Source organism: Natator depressus, chromosome 7 (genome assembly GCF_965152275.1).
Source record: "Natator depressus isolate rNatDep1 chromosome 7, rNatDep2.hap1, whole genome shotgun sequence".
Taxonomy (NCBI): Eukaryota; Metazoa; Chordata; order Testudines; family Cheloniidae; genus Natator; species Natator depressus.
This window is the reverse complement of record NC_134240.1, coordinates 26,555,266-26,577,577: the sequence shown is the minus strand read 5'-3', so window position 1 is coordinate 26,577,577 and position 22,312 is coordinate 26,555,266. Positions and strand designations below refer to the sequence as shown.

Here is a 22,312-nt window from a genome sequence, read left to right as displayed (position 1 = left end):
TTGCTTAGATAACCTAACCTAAATTTATCTCACTAATAAAAAAGAATCTGAACTTGCATATGACAAATAACTATTTTAAAAGTGAGAAGCAGCATAGAATCTTGCCAAACTTCCCCCCATGATAGGCAGGATCAGACATAAGTAAGTGGGTGGTTTATGGTGAGGGAGAAATGTCACTATGAAAATACAACCATCCTGTATTATTGCTTTTCAGCTGCAGCCAAAGACTTTCCTGTGTGTGGTTTACTGGCACACACACTCACACACACATACACACTTTAGAGCAATATGAAAAGCCACCTGCTCCCAACACAGTTAGGATCACGCAGTGCCACTGAAGTCGATAGCATGGGTATCACTGAGAGCAGAGTTTGACTCAACAGATATACAAACTATCAGCGTAGTATAAACAAATGCACACAGCCCACAACAAATGGATTAGGCGAAATAAATTAGAATTACAGGTTGTAATCACAATTTTTTTAAAACTACATCTACCAAGTCTCACGCTACCATCGAGTGTGGTTCCCTTCTTCCCCTATATTTTTATTTATTAGATTTTTCTTTTTTGTTTTTAAACGCTATCTCAAGAGAATTAAAGGAACAGATTACAGAATGCTGGGACCAACTGCAGAGCTGACTCAACAAAGTAAGTCAAAGTTTGCAGCTTTCAAAGGAGTTCTTACATAAGTCATATGTCACTACTGTTACATAAGCCTTCCACTCTTTTATCCCTGTGCCCAGAGATTATTCCAATTTGCACATATACTATTTGTATTAAAACAAAATAGTGTAGGACAATGAACAAAAACAGAGATTTAATTTTGTAGCTGGATCCAGTTGTCATGGATTTGTTTTACTAAATAATATCACAATCTAGAAGTCTTCTTTGTTATCATGTTTAAATATTAATAAAGATTCCAGTCAAGTTTTAAATTCAAAGTGAAATTAATTTGGACTGTTGATAGAAGTGCTGAGAAAAAGAAAGATTTTATTAAATGGTGAAACATTAGGATCATATCTCTAAATTTGTTCAGAACTTGGGTTTTAATGCCAGTGTGTGTAACATTTCCTACAGAAACAGCTTTGGGGTTTTTTTTGGGGGGATGAGGTGTTTCTCTTTAAAAAACAGACTATTTTTGTTTGTTTCACCATTTCATATAAAAATGTTCATTGAGAAATAATATGACCTGCTCCCAATAAAAAGTTTGGTTTATATCGCACATTTGCAATATTTTAGGCACGCTGTCTTAAGGAGTCTGATCCGAAGTCCATTGAAGTCACTGAAAAGACTCTACACACTTCGTATCACACTCTTGTGTTGCATGTGTATGACATCATAGAACTGAAAGCTTCTCTATAGAGATGAAACATTTTGATTTCCATTTCCATACACTGCCTGCCTCTGTTCCAGTTTACTCCTCCGAGTTTTCTCTCTGTTCCTGGTACACTTCTTGATAAAACCAATGGCTTAAATAATGTTTGGCAAAAGCAGATTGAAAATTGGTATTGGCAACATCACAACAATAAGAAAAAAGGTGTGTAAAGGTTTCTAAAAATATAGGGGTCCATCCAAAGGATAATAGCACTTTAAAGAATTGAACAGATAAACTTCACTGAAACTTAAAGCAATCTCCTTTGTGTCAGAGGCCATGACTATTTTGAACATGGCTGTTCGGTGCTGCCAATCAATTTGTTTTTTTGTTAATTTTCCTGCTATTGGGAAGAGCTTGAACATAATCCAGTCCAAAAAATGCTGACTTTTCTAAATAGGGGCTGTGTTTTTGCAATAAAGAACACTGGTCAATATACAACTAAAGAAAAACTGAACCAGATGTGAGTAATAGGACCACAGAACTTTGCATTTGCCCAGAATCGCTATTTTAAAACACACAGATGTTGGTCTACTGTTTTTGTGGGATAATACATTCTTGGCAGCCAAAAAGGGGTTTCAGTATGTTAGGAGGTTATCCTGGAACCAAAAAAAAAAAAAAAAAAAGCAAAAAGAAAAAAAGGGGGGGGGGTGCTAATTTATCAAGCTTTCCGCTGTGGCAAAAATTTCAGAGGCACATTCAGGAAATCAGTTCAGAGGATGCTGGTCTCAGGACAGCGAGCCTTTGCTTTTTACTTTTGTTTTCCTTTGCTAGTTTACTTCCTTGCTTGTAAAATTTCATTGTGCTCTTTTAAAAAAAGGAAACTTATGTCGATATATACACTCCAAATTTCAGGACAAGAAGTCTGTGCAGAACTGTTGATTTTTAGTTGAAACTATAGAAAATCGTCTTTTTAGACTAAAAATTTAGTCAGACAAAAAACAAAAATCCAGCTACAAGTCCCCACGTCCTACAAACTCTTATTCCTGCATAAAGCCTTGATTCACACTAGTAGCTCAGTTGAAGCCAGTAGGGCTTCTCAGGTAAAAGCTATTCAGAGGATTAAAAGGTTTACAGGATCAAGCCCCCATGACTCCAAAACTGCTAAAAACAAAACAAACCGCTAAAACACTGAAAGCTACACGCATAATTGTTCAATAATTCAATTCCTTTGGCCACTTGTCAGCTGGGCTCCTAACCATCTACAGAATATTTTGTGGTGCACACAGTCATAAGGTTTTTTTCCCCAAAAAAGTGATTACATTGGTAAGCTTTCTTAATATAGAAATAAAATTTCAAGCTGTATTTCGTCTGTTTGGCATAGGGTCGCTTCCTTGTCTTACCACGTAGTAAATTTTTAAAAAGTCAACCTTTTCATTGTTGTAACAAATCCTCCTCTGAAAGATAATTAAAACCGCTTCCCAACATACAACCAAAGTTTTATTTTTATAGTCTATCTTCCATTATGGCGTAAAGCCTTTCAAAAAAAATTTTTAAACCAGTGAAATATACAAATCACGCAAGACAGAAATATGTACATTAAATGTACAGAACAAACAGAGGAAATGACACAGAAGATTTACATAATATCTGAATGACAAGTAAAATATTTTACATTAAATAGTATTTTAAAAGCTAGGATCATTAGACTCAGCTCTGCTCACAGACACGAGTCACTAAAAAAGGAACAAGATGTGATTCAGCAAATAAAAAATGACGATGGTTTTTGTATAATAAAAACCCAAAAAGTGACATATTCAATGAAGTAGTGCCTTTTTAAATTTTAAGATACTTTGTTTACAAACATCTGGAAGAGAGGGGTAAATATGTTCTTAATAAATTAAGAGCAATAAAGCATCATTTAAAAAGCTGATAAATGATCAAGATGAACTTAATGCAACAGCTTATAGGCTTGTGAGAAGTTAAGGCTTTGGTATGACTAAGCGAAAGTGGAGGATTTTACTTGTTTGGTATTGAATGCCAATTTGTTTAATTTATGGGATGGGAATGATTTGGGGTGAGGTTTCTGAACCAATGACAAATGCTAACTGTGTTTTTGTAAATACACTGTACGGGGCGAAATGCAAGAAGTTGCTGTAGTAGGTACTGATTTCCATCTCAAAAAATTTAAAAACCCTTAAAACAAACCAAAGGCCAAATACAGTTTGTGCTAGGAAATTTTAAAGTTTCTGTTTCAATGATAATCAATAATGCCCTTGCAGGAAAGTAGAAGAGAGAAGCAGTCTCCAAACCAGTGTGAATTCAAGTGCGTGGTACCTTGTCTACCTGTAGCCCAAGAAGCCCCCTTAGGTTGAGAAAAGGCTTACTCCTTTGTGATTAAAATATTCTTAAAATCTCTGTATTATGACACCAAGAATTCTCAAGTCAATATAAAAAACCCTAAAAAAGTGATTTGTAAAAGGAAATGGGGGAATAATATGCTCCTAACTGATGAACTGCCTCTGTAACTTTAGCAGTTTTATTAAAAAATCACTGGCTGTATTGAAATATATATGTACAAAAAGCTCTGAAATATCAGACACCAGCAGACCACAGTTTTCCCGTATATATTATGTAACTGCTCAAGTATAGTCTGAACAGTTTTAATGTATACCTGCAATATATTATCTAAAGCATGTGTACTGAAGACATCAGATGATAAAGTTGGCATTGCTGCAATATTTCATTGAACTAAAATAGCAACTTAACATCAAGACATGAAACTATTGTCTCCTCAAGTCAAAGCTTTCCCAAAATCCACAATAAACCAACCATCTCAAGAATGATTGATGGTTAATGATTAATTTCCTCGGATAAGAGGGGTTATTTACTAAGCTGTGTTTTGAAAGATGGCCAGCTATCACATCACTTTTTTTAAAAAAGGCATTTCAAATTAGGGGAATTCTGTTTCCTAAAGGGCTTTCCAGAGAGTGGGACAGTGAAACAGCTGCAGTGGTGCAATTTCTATTGGGTCAGACCAGAGCACACTGTTTGGTGAGATTCAGAGGTCACTTGCTCCTGATATTCTTTATCAGTAAGGCATTGCTTGCTACAATGGAATATTCACACTTCACACATAATTAGATGAAGAGCTGATCGGTCACATCCTGCTTTGATGTACACCTTTAGTGTCAATCAAGGCAGATTGTTTTCTTGGTCTTTCTAGTTACTGGACCCAAGACTTTAGGTCCTGAATAGCACAGCTGAACCCTTTAGAAGTCTTAGGCACTCGTACCCTTTAATTATCTCACATTTAAATTGGCACCTTGCAGTCACGTGATTGACATCATAGTAACTTTGTGCTGAGCCCTCCTGTGGATATACCAACCCTCCTTTTATGGACCCCTGGATGTACTGATCAGCTTTGTGTGTATCTATCAGACTCCTTTTGGTCACTGAAGCTAAACTCATGTACAGGTTTGTGGGTTATTGTGTTCATAAGGATCATTCTCAGATCCCAAGCACCTAAGAATTCTTTGCCTGCTGCACATGTACTATCTCTCATGGGACTAAGTTAGGATATGTTGGATTTCCCTTCAAACTACACTATTTTTTTTAAAGTCTTTTTGGGGGGGGGGGTAAAATAAATATTTTCTCGGGTTCTCCCCCATTATTGCCAAAAATATAAACCACACAACAGCCCTAGGATGGGTGCAAAAAGGGTTCCAGTCACTTCTTTTTGTAACTTTTGTTAAAAAAAAGAAAAAAAAAAAGAAAAAAGAAAAAACTCATTGGACTCTATAAATAAAGTGGAGATTGTCCTGGGAGTAGCACCCCTGCTGGCAGGTGGGAGTAGCTCCGTCCACCTCATCACCCCCTATTTGCACACAAACTGGTCCACGATTTCCGTGCACTTCTTGCATTTCACGTAGCAGCACCAGTGGAACTTGCAGTGGCAGCGCTCCGTCTGCACTGTCTTGAACTGGTCGTAGCCCCGGCCACAGCACATGAGTTCGCAGCCGTCCATGCCCTCTGAGGTCTTATTGCAGAGGCGGCCCTGGGTGCCCAGGGAACCGGTGCTCTCATTGCGCACGCAGTAGTCGGGGCTAGGGTCAATGTAGACCAGGTCATGGATGGTGGGCGTGTTGAAGCGGCTGTTCACTTGCACCAGCTTGCCCCGGCTGTTGAGTTTCATGGCGGCCGCGCTATCATATTTCTCCTTCAGGGCATCGCCCACTTTGCGGAAATCAGCCAGCTGCAGCCAACAGGTCTTCAGGCTGCAGGAGCCAGACACCCCATGGCACTTACAGGCCACGTCAGCCAAGTTATACACTGTCTAAGGGAGAGAAAAGAGGAGGAGGGAAAACAAAGTGTCAATGTGGTTGCTAGACAGCTTGTGTGCTCCCCCCCCCAATCCCCATCACCCCTACACACATGGGAAGAGAGCCCCTAAAGCTCCCCTGCTTTCCCTCCCCCACCCACACCAAAGGGAGAGAGCTCTCAACCCCTCTCTCACACACCACGTACACACCCTAAATGTGCACACGAGTCCTCAGTAGAATCGTTCATGTTGCATTCAGTATTAGGAATTTGCCCTATTGCTGGGGACAGGATTTTGCTGTTTCATTGAGAAATTTCAAATAGCCCTTTATTTTATTTTTACTCTCTCAACTGAACTCAGTTTGAGGTTTGTACTAGAGAAAAAGAGTTGAGATTTCTTCTATTACAGGCTGTGCGGCAGCAGATTGTCGGCTCTTGGCTCAGCAGTACCCTCCCGTCCAAAATACTGCTGTATAAGAGAGGCTGCATCCAGAAGAAACCCCCAAACACCTTTGGGTGGGGGACTGACCTACGCAACAATATCCATTTTATAAAGCTTTGGCAGCAAGAGCTCAGTCATTTACCCTGTATAAATAGAAATAAGAGTCAGTGTTGACACTGCCCCAAAAATCCTGGGGTCTGACACATTAGGTGGATACTGTATGCAACTTCCACCCAACATTTAAAAAGAGTTTCGATGCTGCCAAATGGCACTGCAAAGAGAAGGCTGGGAAGGGGGGGGAAAAAACTGCTGGAGTATCTGTAGACAGCTGTGAAAGTTATTTTTCTTCCCTCTAGTAGTAAACTGACCTTTCCGTTGCTTTCAGATGCCCTCCTCTCACATTTAAATAATATTAATTTTCAATTATCTTTAATCCATCCTCACCTTCAAACACAAGAGTAAAGTCTCCAGCAGACTATTTCTGGCACCACAGGCTCGAGGAAAATAACTACTTTGGCTCTTTGAGTTCACAATATTGTAAAAAAAAAAAGTTTACACCTATTCATTTAAGGCATTTTCAAGATAAAAAAGCCATAAAAAACACGTTTCACCACAGAAGAGGGTGTTTTCTAATAATAAGCTTTTCACATCCTCAAAAGGGGTGGGGGAAATTATGTTAACCCTGCAAGAATATTCCGCTCTGGGGAGTTTGGTGCTTCTCTTTTCCCTCCAAAGCAAACTGGATTGGTTGGAAATATATACCAATAAAACTCTATTCTGCAGATAACTCACAGTGAACTGTAGGGTTTTAACCACCAGAACATGGAGGAAGACAAGATACGCTGCTGTCCCACTGATCCTATGGGGTAGGGAACGGAAAAGCCAATGGCAGTGGTGTTGTTGCTCAGGAATACTCATATACACACACGCTCTCCCCCTCCCCATACTTAAACCCATCATCACACACTTTCCCCCTGCACTTGAAGAAGACTAAGTATTAAAGGTTTTGATTTCTGAGCTCACCAGCAGATTTCATTGGGGACTAATAAGAAAGGCAAAGAAAATATTTCCTTGAAAAACCAACATGTGCATGAGCTAAGGACTTTCAGAGCAAGTTATCCATGCCACTGTTCTTTATCTCTCTCTTATTAATTAGGTGTGTCCCTTCCCAGACAGGCTGCTTTGGGGAAGGAGCCACTCAGCCACTTACTCGTCTTCCAGCCTCGTTGTTATGCAGGTTCATCAAAATCCTAGCACTCTCGTAAGAGCCTTTCTGATAAATTCTCTCACGCTCCCGAGCATCCACAAACTCCTTGGCGAAGCGGTAGCCGTATTCGATGTTATCCCCACAGCCACCCCACAGCCAGTCCCGGGGTAAATCTTTGGGCCTGGCCGCCCTGCTGCAGCCGCAGGAGGAAAGCTCCCCCTCTCGGCAGGCGCGGCTCATTGCATTAACCACCCCGGCAGCGCTGACTGCGTAAGTAAAGGCAGTCTCCCTACTGCCTGTAAGGAAAGAGAAAACAAGTGTTAAAGGCAAGTCTGCACAGGTTCTATGACATTCAGTACAGGGCATAGGGAAATGCTATATATGAAATTCATGGGGTTTTGAACTGTGCTTTAGCCTAAAAGGTCTCCATGGAAACATTTTTATTCCTCCCCTCTCCCCCAAAAGCAAACAAATCAATGACAGAAGGTGGAGGTTCAGTGATGTAGAGAAGGCGCTGGATTCTCCTCTCACACTGGTTTTTCACCAGGGAACATTGTAGAGCAATAATGGCACAACTGAGAGGAGACTCAGGCCATAGGAGTATGTTTAGCAATGGGTTACAACAATAATTGTGTCCAGGGGTTAGAGAGCCTGGCTGCTTCCCATCTTCTCTTTTTAAAGATGTTAAAATACAACTTTTAGAAGTCTGCTCCTTAAATTACTACTTCTTGAACGTGATTTATCTACTGTACTCATTTATTCCAATTTATTTAAAGTTATAGCATTTCACAAAGCCTGCTGGTGTCAAAGAAAGCGCACACCAGAATTATACTTGTTAATATTCTGCCCTGCACATAAACTGGCCAGCAACTTTGAAGAGGGCTATTTAAAAATAAAGATATTATACCCCACTGCCCTCTAGTATCTAATAACCCAACTAATAGGAAGATTTCATGCAGCAAAAGAAGCCACTGCCAATCATTTCTATAAGTTGCAGGGAAGAGCGAGCCTGGGACAGGATCGTGTTAAATGTTTTAGTCAAGGACTGATGATTCCCTTACATTCAAGTTTTTCCAACTTTCATTTTAAGATAAATAAGTTTCTTTCAAGGTGATGACAGAAAAAGCTCTTTGTTCATATGTGCTTGTCACAGGATATCCTCACTGGAAGATAAATTCATTAACAGCTTCCTCAACAAGACAGCACCCAGATCCATTTTTACCTATAACCCAGCTACATCCATCTCCTTTCTCAGGAATGGCAAGAGTTCTATTTTACAACAAATGTCTTCCATGAAAACAAGGCTAACATTAGAGAGTCTTCTGGAAGTCTGCATTTCTTCTTATCAGGAAGTAGGACCAAAACTGCTACTTTTCAGGCTCAAGCCTGAAGTCCTTCTCCAGGAAGGACTACCAAAATGACTGCTGGATCAGTCTAAAACATAATTTGAAGTTGAAAATCAAAGAGAGTTAGCTATTGGTTTAACCGTTAGGTTTTACTTCTATTCTTTAGTCCAAAAATAGAGTTGGTCTAGGTAAACCTCTATTTTACCAAGCTTGTGGGAGGAACATCTTTGTAAAAATCAGGGTTTTGTCAGATATGATTTTTGGGTAACAGTTCTTTGAGGCAGGGACTGTTTGTACAGGGCCTACCATCAAAGGCTCACTTCTGATTTAGGCCTGTTGGCACCACTGTATATTAAGAACAGTACTCACGGTTAATCTGTATTTAACATAGATCTAACACTATGTTCAGAGCAGCTCTGTCAATGTAACAACTTCTGCCTTTTCGAATAATTTATGTTCTGATTCTTTTCATTTAAAGAGGTCATATTCTGAGGAAGACCATTTCTAAAATAGTAGAATCAGAACCACCGTTCCCCTCAGTACTAGGGTCCATTCCAGCAGATACTCACCCATTAGACTACTTGCAAGAGTTATGCGTTACTCCTGAGTGTAAAGGTTTACAAGAGTAGTCTAAGGGATCATAATAACTTTGGTGTTATATGTTTTTGATTTTGCAATTACCATAAATTAACTTAAGGAACTGCTTGAAAAGATTTTCAAGCTAAATTCTGAATTGTACTGTAATGCATGTTTTGGATTTATTCTGCAGTTCTTATTCAATGGGATGTTTGCCTAGGTAAGGAATGCAGAATTTTTTCCTTTGTCCATGATCTTTTTTTTTAAAAAAGGTATGTTTAGTTCAGGTTTACACATATTAATTATCTTGTGTACTACATAAAGTTAAAAAAAACCCCGAGTTTTAAATCTAAGGTCTTGGTGCATTTTTAAGGAATCCTTAAGGAAGAAAGCATGTGATGGAAGGGTGTGAAAAGAGAAACAAGAGGGAGAGAAAACTGTCCCTAAAAGAGCAAGCTGAATATATTCAATTCCATTTTTTAGTTAAAACAAAATTTGGCTAATCCACTGAAACTGATCTCAGGGCAGGCAGTTTTAGATTGCACAACCACTATTAACCCGACACATCACCCTACGTCTCATTGACTTTGGCAACATTTCCACATGGATAAATTGCTCTGGAATAGTTTTTCCAGAGTATTTAGGCACAAACATGTTTTCCTCCAGCATCCAACATGTCTGTCTTTTTCCACATTTCTTCAACATCCATCTCTATTGTGACCATTGCAAGAAAACATACCATCTAAACATGTTTGAGTTCGTCTATGTCCTTCAGATGTAACATAAAAATAGGACATTGTTTTGTATCTTACGCCCAGATTTAGATAGATTGTGTTTCTTTAGAGAAGTGCCACAGAAAAATAAATTTAAATAGTAATATGTATGTGGAACATTCTCTTTGTCCTGTATTTCAAGAGCATCCAAAACTATCAGGAGACATGATTAGACTGGACCTCTCTCCCATACAGTTGTTGAGAAGATTTGTTTGTTTTATGTTAATATTTCTTTCCTATGTTTAAAATATAGTCCAAATATGCCTTAGTTCTAGTCCTACTGAGAAACTAAAGGACAGCACAATATATTGCATATAACAGGATTTTAATAATCTAATTAAGAGATGATCAACTGAGAGGAAGCTATGGTAACAGAATAAAAGCCCTGTAAATTTACTATATTCAGTAAACTATATATTCAGTTTCTATACTCAATGCTTGGTTTATTGGTATAGCTTTAGATAACTTTGCCTGATAAATCTTGGAAGAAAAAATATAAATGGACATAGTTTAGCTGTGATATTTCTTACACTATCAAGTCAATGCTTTTCTAAAAAGATTCCTCAATGCAGAATTACTTATGTTTTAGTCATTAACATAAATGACAAAATCCTACAAAACTATGCAGACTCAGGATCCAGTTATGATCATCTCACACTAGGGAGAATAAGGAGCAACTCTACTGACAATCAAATTATTATTCCAATGGAACACTGGCTTAAGTATAATCAGACTCAGACATTTTCTCCTATTCAAGAGGAACAGCAGCTAGTCATGTACTTCACATCAAAATGTAAAATAATACAACTACAAAACAACAATACTTTTCTTGTTCTTAATACAGTTCTTAGGATCTCTAAGTGTTGGATATACCCACTTGTATCTGCAGTTACTACAAGTGAGTTAATTACATGATAAATTGCTACATAGCTATTAATTAATACAGTCATATAGTCGTGAAGAAGGCAAAGTTTCTCAGCTTGCAATAAACCCCTGGGACCAGATGTGTGACACTCTTGAAGGTGTGAGCCTTTCATACTGGAAACAGTGTCAACACAGATATGTGCCCAATCCTGCCACCTTAATTCACACCACTGAATCAGCTGAATGTAATTGAGTAATGACGGTTGAAATTTGGGGCCAGAAATTTAAAGATTTCTTTACTGGTTTTAGTTATAACCTCAAGAAGATTAAAGCTGAAAAATCTCAAGGTTGTTACATTTGTTTTTCATGTTTAGCTTCCTTTTTTGGATCTTGCTCAGCTTGAACAATGAGAAGCGAATTTAGATTTTAGATTCTCAACGCTTGGGTTGCAAAAAAAAAAAAAAAAAGACCAGGGAATGTCTATTTGTTTAAAAAAAAAAAAAAAAAAACAGTGTTCCTTGGATATTTTTAAACTCTGGAACTTTTCTATTCATTTCAGGTTTTATAAAAGCTTTATTTTTACAAAAAGTTAAGTTTAAGGCCAAATGTAATTGACAGTATTAATGTAATTTAAAACCATTCCTTTTTGAAATAGGATAGGAAAGCATTGGAATAAAGCATTTAATTTAGATCTCAAATTAAAAAGCTACTGTACACAGGCTATGAGCTACAGCAATGTTGAGATTAAATGCCAGTACAAATGCTGTATAAACCACAGAAGACAACAGAAAGTAGATTCTTCTGGCTACGGATTCAGCAGATAGAGAAACAGACTGGAAAAGTCAGAGGAAAGTTCCATCTTTGGGTCCAATCCTGTACCATTGATGTCAATGAGAATTTTGCAATAAACTTCAATGGGAACAGGATTGGGCCCCTAAATTATAAGAATTATTTGTACTATGTGGGTTGCGTGGACCAATTGAATTTTGAAGACGGGTTTAACAGGAAAGAGGATGGAACCCCAGCACACTGGGATAGGCAGATTCCTTTGCAACATCCTTTCCTAACAGCTATGTTATTATATGCAACATAAATTACAAGTACACCCACACACTTTGTCCTGATCAAACTGATTTTGTATGTATTATAGAGCTGCTTCATTTCTGTTATAAAGCCAACTTTCCTTAAACCACAGAAGGATTTTGCCACACCTGGCAGTAAATGAGAAGGAATTGTTCATAAACACTATGGAGATTTTCAGTGAACTGCTGAATTAATGAAATAATCAGTGAATTAATTTATTACACAACATGAGCAATTTTGGAACACACTACTACTTTTTCGTAAGTTTTAAACATGCCATTATTTTATTTCAGATTTTTTCTTAAAGTTAATGAGTATTTTAGTGCCACTTTTTCTTTCCTACTGCATTCTTGTATTCAGATGCTTTTTTGCCTTCACTTTTTTGAGGGGCAGGAGCAAGTGGAAAATCAACTCTGACCAAAAATAGTGTGTGTGTGTGTGGGGGGGGGGGGGGTTGTCAGCTATAATGACACTAAATTAGGTACCTTACACAGATTAAGAACTTGGCAAGAGTGTCTAATACAGAACATTAAGTAAACATCACACACATTCTCAGGCAACAGTTTGATCAGAAAGTTTTTGCTTCCTACCTATCTGCATGACTCTGCCAAAAACAGAGTTGTTATCCACAGTGCTGCAATTCCATCTTCTGTGTCTGAACTGATACTGGCATTCCTTAATGCCTGTCTTTGCCCCCTCTCCAATATACTGCATGTGGTCCTGATACAAGTGGCAGAGTTTCTTCTGTCCTTGGGAAAGTCCTGCTAGTTGACTACATAGTGGCTGTGCTCCTATTATATATACCTCTGACATCTGAACAGGGTTCATAGGATTCATATGATTCATACCTAAAGACCTGCATAAAGAAAGAATTAGATTAACATTGGGAGGACAAATACAGTATTAGTGTATAAATCTACCCACTCCTGCTCTTGAGAGCAAGAGGAAACTTTTGAAAAACAATGAAGATCATCAAACTCTTATTTAAAGGCTGTACACGTATGGAATCATGGCAGCATGCTTTAATGGCTGTCTTTGCCAACACTTCAATGTACCTGAATGCCAGGATTCAAATTTCACCCCATCCCTACAAATTTCTGTGGGCATGGTAAAGCTACAAGAAGTCCCAAGCAACTGCCTGGTCATAGAAGTACATAAAACAACAACAAAACAATTCCCACCATACCACAGGATTTTCAACCTCCACTTTCAGTCTTATACAATTATGAGAAAATAAGGAAACCCTTAAGTACTAACAGTTAGATACTGTTACAGACAACTACTAGTTCCTTCTAACTGATAGAAAAGATACAGAGGCACGTACAGACACTAAACAAAATCAGTCATGTTTTCCCAATTCTTAAGAGGTCCATATGTGCTTTCACATGATTAAAACAGGGCTGCAAGTCAGAAACTGTTCAGCTGAGAGAGCAAAGGTTTTGCTTTAAAAAAAAAATCCTCAAATAATAGAAACATTTTAAAAAAATCTAGATATTAACTAGAGTTTTCCCCCCAACAGCTACAAGAAATATAAACTCAGCTCATGGGTCTCTTTAGAAAGTTGTTTAAATAATAATTTAAAAAAAAATCTGTGTGTTGAATTTTTTGTACATGGAATTCACAGCTTTCCCTTACATTTGTTATTTCAGACCCTGTAGAATGAGATTTTAAGTGACCCATTTATAAATTTAATTTTGCTACTTTGATGGTGGTAAAAAATAAATTCCCTTTGGATTTACAGTTATCCCAGAAATTGAGTATTACTAAAAATCTCCTATTCATACAGCACTTTCCCCAGAAAAAGATAAACTATATTATAAACCACACAAAAATTAAATATATTCTTTTAAATAAAGTCAGTATATTATAAGATGCTTACCACCAAGAGCTGGCTTCTATTACAACCTGGGCGAAAGAGGAGAAAATGGCCAGAACCACTATGAGGTACTTGGAAGCCATTGCACTGCCAACTGTCCCCAAAGCACCTCCTTGGACTAATATTCCAATGGATTTCTGGAGGAGAAATAAAAGGAACAGATTGTTTATTGTTTCTCAGATCATTTTCAAGCATACAAGTTTAAACAAGGGCGGTATCCTGGGTCCCTTTTAAGTTGACTCTTGACTGACTGCCCTTCTCTCAAGTGAGTTTTTGGTGGCAAAACGCAGGCAGTTTCTAGTCCAAATTAGTCCACCCACGCAACCTGACAAGGAAATTTTATTCACTGCGATTCTGCTTGTAGGTCTGCCCAGCGACTATAGACATGTCTCAGTGCCGTTGAATCAAAGCTCAGTGCCAAACCCAATCTCTTGGAAAAATCCCTTATTCTCAGTCACACACTTCTAACAGCAGCAAAAAAACTTACTCTACTTTCATTCTTCTAGGAGCAGTCTACAGAGTGCCCGGACAGGGGAGAAGCAACAAGTGGAGTAGACACATCAAGGGCAAAGTGAAGATGATGCATCAAGTTGCGGGGGTGTTTTGGGAATGGGGAGGGCAGGGAGATTCAGCTGTTACATTAACTCCAAACTAACAATGGATGTTTCCCGGCTCCCAACCCCCCCCCCCACCACCACCACACACACACACACACACACACACATATGACACCTTTATGGGCCATTTTGGGAGCTGTTTCCAGATGAGAACCATCGAGGCAGCTCTCGTCCGAGAAAAGTAGGTGCAAAAGTTCATTCCGTTGTCAGGCGATGCCTCTCTAACCCGAAGGGGGGATTCCGATTCTCCTCATTTGGGAGACAGACATTTGGGCCCTCCAAGAATCCCCATTCCCCAATCTGATTGAGGCTGGAGGTCGGGCAGGGAGCTAAGAAAGCCACCAAGGGAGTATGGGATAAGATGCCGGTGTGTGGGGATCTCCCGCTTGATTTCACCAACCTGGGAGGGGGGGGACGGGACAGGATCGCTTTGCGCCGCCACTACAAGTAGGGCGCCTGGGAGCTGGAGGTCGGGTAGGGTTTGCTGCTTCTGCCAGGAGGCGAAGCGCCCGTGGGTCGCTATTGTGTCCCCGGCTGCCCCGCGCACCCCAGCCCAGCTTCGCCTGCGCGCCGGGACTGGGGGGTGACCACACGGCGCTTTGGCTGGGGAGGCGGCAGCGCCGTGACAGGAGTCGATTCAAACCAGCCCCCTGCGGGAAGAGCCGACAGATCCGTCCCCGGGGCAGAGGGAGCGCGGAGCCGGGACGCGGGTTCGCCCGGCAGCCGCCCGGGGAGGGGACGGGACGGGGTCCGGAGCGCGCTCAGAGCGAGTGAGCAGGCGCCCCGCCAGCCCAGCTCCGGCCGGCTTTCAGGAAAGGAGCCGGCGATCCACTCCGGGGGAGAGGCAGCTAACGGGGCCCTGGGGAGCCCCCGTCCGTCAGCGCCGACACTGGGGGCCCGAGCTCCCGGGGGAGTCGGGCGCTGAGCTCCGCGGCCAGTGGAGCCTGGGGACGGTTTGATTCAGTGACGCGTGGGTGAGGCTGGGACTGCCCGGCGCGGAGCACCTGCAGTGCCAGGGGGCTGGCGGTGGCACGCAGCCCGGCAAGGAGCCTTCCCGTCTCCTGGGGCGCCGACCGAGGCCCTTCTCCCCGGGGTGTGGCGCGCCAGAGGCTCCCCCGGGGCGCGGGTTGCGGGACACTGCGCGCATTTGGAGACCGAACGCGGAGAGGCTACGCTCTGGCGGAGCCCGTCCGGTTCCCAGCCCAGGCGAGGAGAAGAAAGCGGGCCGCTTCCCGAAGTTCCGCGCACTCCGGTTTCCGATTGGAATCGCCGGCAGAGGCCCTGCTCCGGATGGGTACTATTAGCCTGGGGTCTAATTGCTATTAAACACTCCCAGCTGCCTAATAGGGGGTTTAAGGTTTTCAGAAGGAGTTGAAGTGGGAACGAAGGGGCGAGCCTCATGCCCACAGATTAAGGGAATTTCTTTGTTACAGGAAAACCTTCAACGATTCCCAAAAGTCTGAAGGGAGGAGAATCCGGATTGTCAGGCACAGTCACGCACAGAGTTCGCTAGGGATCAGAATCCCCGAGATTGCTGCCCGCTCAGCATGACGGGGAAAACCAAGGGCTCCCCTGATGGCTTTAAACACTTTGCGTCGAAGGCTTTCAATTGGATTTATCCAGTTTTTCCTACCTCGCCTGAATGGTCTGAAATAATCCTAAATTACAAAAGGGCATTGCTCTGAAATCCATAAATCCAGCCCTGTGTTTTTGTTTTGTGTTTAAATAAACTCCCCTTCCACGAGCACAGCCAACTCTCTGCCTTTACAAGGTTTCAGGGGAGAGCGGCCAATGCGCGTGGCAGAAAAGCCAATGGTAAACGGAAATGTGTGAGTTATTACATCCCAACGTCTCTGCCCGCGCATAAAATATCGATGCCAATTAATAAGTTAAACACTTCCAGTAAATAGGTTACTCGATCGGACTTTAGTTCATAACGCAGGACTTATAAGGAGAGTAATTTAATTTTTTTAAAGGCAGTTCAACACTTGGGGGCTCCCTATTCATTCTCAAAAACGTTAGTAGCGAATTAAAAGGTGCTCTTAATTCTTCTTGAATTTTTTTTTTTAAAGGGAGAGAGGGGGGCTTTTGGAGAGAGAGAGAGAGAGAGAGAGAGAAGAACTGTCACAGCAACACGGGAAATTGATGATAACATGAAAGCTGTCCGGACACACCCAGGATTCAAGGGGCACAGAAAGCTGGGATTGGTATACAGCCACCTGCCCATGCCTGCGTGTGATGAGCTTTGTTACAGCCCCACTCTCTCGGTCACTTAGGATGCAGGGCGGTAGCACTAGGGACTTTAGAGCCGCTTGCTCTCTCTTACTAGATGGTAAATGGATCCTCCTCCACCCACTGCGCGTTTCACACCAGGCAAGTCACCCAACGCGCTGAATACTGTACTAAGGTTTTAAAAATATGACAAAGAAAATAATGCAAGTTTAGAACTCAGACTTGCCTCTCCTAGGTGACAGTAATTAAATCTGGGGAAATTAATGTGTGTATAAGTGACAGTTTGCGGAGGGCACCATAACTATTAAAGTCAAATGTACTTTTTAGCAGTAGTTTAGGAAATCATAAAAAGATTGATGCACCATAACCTAACTTCACAAGATTGGCAGTGGACTCAGAAACCCGAAATAGGGATTTGGACGAATTTGGATATTTCGGTGCCCAGAAAAGGGTACAAACTGAAACCTAATTAACTGATCGGCTCCTACTGACAGCAACTAATTAGACATTGCTCCAACTCAGTTACTAGTCACTTGTCTTCACAAGCATCTGTAGCGCAGATGTGAAACGAGCGGGTGTCTCTGTCATTTCGGGGTAGAAATGAACTTTGTGGGGACAACGCGGGCGGTTATAAGAGCAGCAGTACACCCATGCAACCCAAGTTGATTTCGGTTCCTAGGCGCCCTGCCAGTGACACCCTCCCGAGCGTTTCTGCAGGAGGGAGATTAAGCGTCACCACTGCAAATCATTGACAAGTCAACTGGTTCATGGAGCCAAGAGCGCAGGCTCTCTAATAGCCAGCAAAAGCAGCCAGTCCTTCGGCGCATAACGGGCCAGCCTCGCATGGGGGAGTGCGCACCTACAGGAGAACCACTGTGAGCAGAGGCAGGCCTTAGACGGCTCTTAGAGGAGAGCTCAGAAAGGAGTCACAATCAAAATCCTGCAGAGCCAGAAAAATCCCAATGAGTAAACATCTGGGGCAAGGTCAAGAAGGGAGTAGCCGCTCCCCCGTCCTGTAACAGCTCTCACTCCGATGTGTCTCACGCAGGATGGCGCTGGTGCAAGCAGCGCTGTCCCTTAGGTGTGTTTTTAAGGCTGGGTTTCAGGAATAAAAGAGAGGGAAGGTGTAAAAGGAAGTTTAGAGGGCTGGAAACATTTTCTTCTGGCTCAAAACCCTCTGGCCTGTACTCCGACTGCGCGGCTGGGGAGTGTTTACATGGGGGCTATTACACTTTGCTGGTCGGACACTAGATCATTCACACACAGCCCGGAACGTTGTCGGAAGAGTGGAGTCTGACGGGTTTCGTTAGGTGGAGGGGAACGAAGTGGGCCTCGCCTGGTGCGGGCGGCACCCGTTCGGAGCGTCATACACCCTTCTCCCGACAGGGGGCAGCCTCAGCCGCCAGAACCCCCGCCAGGACTGACGCCTGGTTCGGCGCGGAGCTCCATCGCTAACTCCAGGGTTTTTTGCCCTTTTTTTTTTTTTTTTTAACAACACTTTACTGGGACTCCCGTCTGAGAAGTAAGCCCGAAAAAGGGAGACGAGACACCTGCGATCAGTGAAGACACGGTCAGTCTCCGCTGCTGCAGCCACTTCAATATCACGGAGCTCACAAGTTGCTTTCAACAAACTCCTGGAAGTACCAACTATCGGCCCCAAAGTCTTACCCACCAGTTTTACTTTGTGAGGCGCTTTTGGGGCGGGAGGGAGAGAAGGGGGTAATGCACCAAAGGCTGAGTAGTAGGCTCTTCGGTCAGATGAAAATGGACTCGTACAGATTCAGCACAGCCCTGGAATCGGCTGTGATCCTGTTTTTACACAGCGTGTCTGGAAAGTCTGTTCAGGCATCTGGTTTTATGGTAGCTTTTATGTGAGCACTGCCTTTGGTAAGTAGGCATCCAGAGAGCCATTCGGCGCTGGTGGGTTGTAAAATGCAGAAATGATTGCTGTATGCTGATTTGCTCCATGGTTTCAAAGCAAACGATTGACAAAAGCGATGCCACCCCTTTTCCCTCCAGTGTTTTCAATAAAAAGGGGTACGTGTATTGCAAATTTGTAGGGTTCAAGTTTATAGAAAAAGCCACTTACTCTGACTCAGACACCAATGTATATAGTTAATTCATGGAGAAAAAGGGAGAGGGGTTTTTTCTTAGATTTTTTTTTAAGTAGACTCCAATACTTTACACTAACAGAGTTGAATGAACTTAGAAAAGAGTCGTTTCTCAGAGAAACTGAACTTTCCCTGACCCTCCGAGTGTAACTAATTTAGCATGCAATTGACAATTAAAAACAAACAAACTAACTAACAGACTTTCCAATATGGAGTCCTTAGAGCATCAAAGGAGCACCGAAAAACCTCGTTTCTCCTTTGCAGACCCCAGCAGCAGAATCCTTTACAGATGCAAAGTGACAATCTCCAAAATTTAGAATAAAATTAAAAGGGGGAAGGGGGAAAAATAAGCCAGGTTCTAAACTGGCCTTGAGCCAGAGTTCCTTAAAGGTACAGGCCTCCATTACTGCCTGCTCTCGCTCCTCCATGGCTATTCTCCCCAGAAATGAAGTCACGAAAGATGTCTTTAAAACTTCGGCTACCAGAGGTTGCAAGAAAGATGTACCGCGTTAGAGAGCTGAATTAAAACAAGTGTCTTAAACACTCTTCATTTACTTTAAAAGAAACCGGTTCATGATAGGCAGGGGGCAATTTGGCCGTAAGAAGTGGGGTATTTCAGACCCACAGATCTCCAGCAGGACTAGATGAGTGAAAAAGCTTAGAGTTTGGGAAGAGGGGGGGAGACAGAGGGTCGCCAAGGCTGTCCGTTGCGGGGGGGGGAGGGGGAGAACCCCACACATCTCACTACCGAAATACATGTAAATTCTCCACCACCCCCGGACTCACACAAGCGAGCTCAGCGTCTTAACAAGTAGCCCCTCATCCCAGCCTAGGACTCACCTCCATTGCAGGGGGATTCACCGAGCGAGGGCAGCCAAGTAATCCAAGAGGGGACCGGGGGAGAAAGGGCGAGGAGGCGGCGAGAGTAAATCCGGGATCGCAGGAGCTATGCGGTATCCTCCAAAGCAGCGGGCGGCGGCGGCTGCCGCCAGGGGCCAGGAAGGGAGCGAGCCCGGAGAGGGGGAGCGCTGGGGCCCGGCGAGCTGACACCAGGCAGACGCAGACCTCTGTCCGGCGCGGGCGCTCCCAGTGCAGAGCAGGGCACCAGGGCAGGCTCCTTTCCAAGGTCCATCAGCACTGGCAGTAATTAGGGCTTTCCAGCGAAACACACGCGCGCGCGCGGCGGGCCCGTGGGCGTGATCGTGCGGAAACACTTGGGAAACAAACACAATCTTCACGGGCTACTGCAACGAAAGCGCCCTGGGCTACGATCCTTTCCACCAGCCCAGCCCAGGTGGTGCACCGCTGCCGCCGCCGGAGCGGGGCTCGCCGCTCCCTCCCTAGCAGCCCTCCGAGGAGCTCGCTGGCTGGCTCTCGGCCGGCGCGGCCCCCGCCGAAGCTCCGTGCGGGAGAGGGGCGTGAATGGAAGCGCAGGAATCCCCCCCCCCCGCTCCCCTAGAGGCTGGGCGCCGCGCAGCTGGGTGTCCGGGGCTGCCGAGCCATCCGCGGGCTGCGTCCCTCCATTTTAAACCGAGGGGGAAGCCAGACTTGACTCTTCGGCTCAACTGGGGAGGGGGTGCGCGTCTCAGAGGGGGCGGCTTTTCCTGCAGCCCAGACGGGGGCTCGGGCAAGAGGAGCTGGGGGAAGGAGGAGGAGGACGGGGGGGGGGGTGAGATCCCGGGCTCAGGGGCTGTAACTCTCCCAATCCATTGCAGGGCAAAGCCCCTCAGCGCCGGGCACCAGTTACACACAGGCGGGACCCGGAGCGGTGGCGGAGCGACCGCGGCGTTTCCTTCCTGCGCCTCTCGGCTGGGTCCCCGCGCGCCGCAGACAGCCCGCTCCCCCCCCTCCCCTAGGTCTCTATCGCTCGCGGCTCTCCTCGTCGCCCTGCCTCTGAACAGTGCACGGAAAAAGTTATACGGCCAACAGCGGCCGAAAAACTTCAGGAGGTGCGCATGCGCCTTGCGCCGACCTATGGCAAAGCAGAGGGGGTTTTAAAGCTGTACCACAGACAGGACCCCGGCGCAAACCTCTGCAATACAGAGATGCTCCACCCGCCCCCTTCAAACTGTTCTCAGTCAGTTGCATCCTTCGTAGGAAGTAGACGCATTCCGATAGATTATGTGCCGCCTGCTGTAGCCAGAGCCTCCTTCATCAATGCAGGCAAGCGGCGCGGAAACTCCAATTAGACCCGCTTCCCCTAGGCTCGCTCTGAGGGGACCAGGTCTGGGATTAAAACCTGTCTACGTGCCCGCCCCATAAAAGGAAACCCATGAGACGTGATTATATGTGATATGAGAGACACAAATACACGAACCCTACCTTGTGTAGTGTAACTTTATAGCTAATCCACCGTGTGCCCATTATCTCCATACACAAATACATACACTGTGCATCATGCGAGAAAGCTTTGCGCGTGCGTACAAATACATATGATTCCTGTTTGTTGATGAATTTCTCATTTGACAAGTGGATTTCTTGCGTGCCCAAGGTTGTGGATGTGCTTCCCCGGACGCTTGACAAATGCTGGGTTACTCAGCAGGCTTGATCATTTGATTTCCCCTCTTCTCCAGTGTTTAGTTCCGCTGTAAATTTGGCAGGTTGTTGTCAAAACTGTTTAAGTTAAATAACGCAGGACCTAATGAAAGCCAAAGTCGAGGACGGTTTCCTGAAACCTTTGTACTTCACAATGGTTTCTCCACACCAATCCTCCACCAAAGATTTTATTGCGTTTCTCGCATCTCACATGCACCCAAGTGCAGGAAGTAGCAGCATTCCCTGAACCATTTCTTAATTCCCTATTATTTCCCTTTTATTCCTCTATAACTGGAGGGCCACTGGGGAGGGGGGGGGTGTCACATTATCAAAGCAGCTCTGGGAAATCCAAACAGTGCTGAGAAAGCAGCCCCAGTATCAGTAAATGCATTCACTCTTTCCAAGTCATTCCAGTGCAAATAAAATCCCTTCGGGAGTGCAACAGGGGAAACACAACACATCTCAGCTGGTCTGATTCCACTACTGCGGTACACACTCTTTCAGGGCCAGGCAGCCTCTCTCTCTCTCTCTCTCTCACACACACACACGTAAGTACAACTTTCCTTTGCTCTTTGACAACAGAATTTTCTTAGCACAGTTGAACAGCCTAAACAATGCAAACCACGCTCATTAAGACAAGAATGTAGTGACTCTTCTGGGGGCAACTGTTTGTGCCCGGTCACAGTGTAAAATCGCTTTTTTTTTTTAATTCCTTTCCTTCTCAGTTATTAACCATTTCTGTAAACAGCCCTTCAGTTTGTCCAATCATTTCAAAACCTTTATGGCTCGTGTTGAGTTGTTTCTGCTGACAGCAGACATTCTATAGGATCAAAGTCGTTTGTAAAGCCCGTTTATTTCATACTTACGTTGGAAGATAGTGGCAAGGGAGAAGGGAAGATTTGTTTTGTAAACTTGCTGAATCTCCCTGTTCAACTTTTAGAACCCCAAAACGAGATCGCAAGTACTAGAGGCTGCAATGAAAAATTCAGGATGCTGTCAGACACATAACCACGCAAG

The 22,312-nt window shown here is 43.5% G+C and overlaps 1 protein-coding gene across 2 annotated transcripts; it reads right to left on the bottom strand.

The window, feature by feature from the left end:
* Positions 1 to 2,797: 2,797 nt before the first annotated feature.
* On the bottom strand, positions 2,798 to 20,170 carry WNT5A (Wnt family member 5A). 2 transcript variants are annotated; one of them, XM_074957776.1, is made up of 5 exons: positions 19,601 to 20,170; positions 13,804 to 13,937; positions 12,515 to 12,780; positions 7,286 to 7,578; positions 2,798 to 5,649 (listed from the first exon to the last, which is right to left on the bottom strand). In XM_074957776.1, exons 1-5 carry the CDS (start codon positions 19,604 to 19,606, stop codon positions 5,191 to 5,193), a joined length of 1,158 nt encoding a protein of 385 aa, XP_074813877.1. In that variant the 5' UTR covers positions 19,607 to 20,170; the 3' UTR covers positions 2,798 to 5,190. The 2 variants fall into 2 exon arrangements, with proteins under 2 accessions (XP_074813877.1, XP_074813878.1); XM_074957777.1 differs by lacking the exon at positions 19,601 to 20,170 and adding an exon at positions 14,288 to 14,400.
* Positions 20,171 to 22,312: the final 2,142 nt, after the last annotated feature.

What these genes read in the sequence shown, in the direction of transcription:
- WNT5A (XM_074957776.1), bottom strand. An exon ending in TGGCAGAGTCATGCAGATAG is followed by an intron (nt 7,579 to 12,514) that starts GTAGGAAGCAAA and finishes CTTTCCTTACAG; the next exon opens with GCAGTAGGGAGACTGCCTTT. An exon ending in ACAACGAGGCTGGAAGACGA is followed by an intron (nt 5,650 to 7,285) that starts GTAAGTGGCTGA and finishes TCTCTCCCTTAG; the next exon opens with ACAGTGTATAACTTGGCTGA.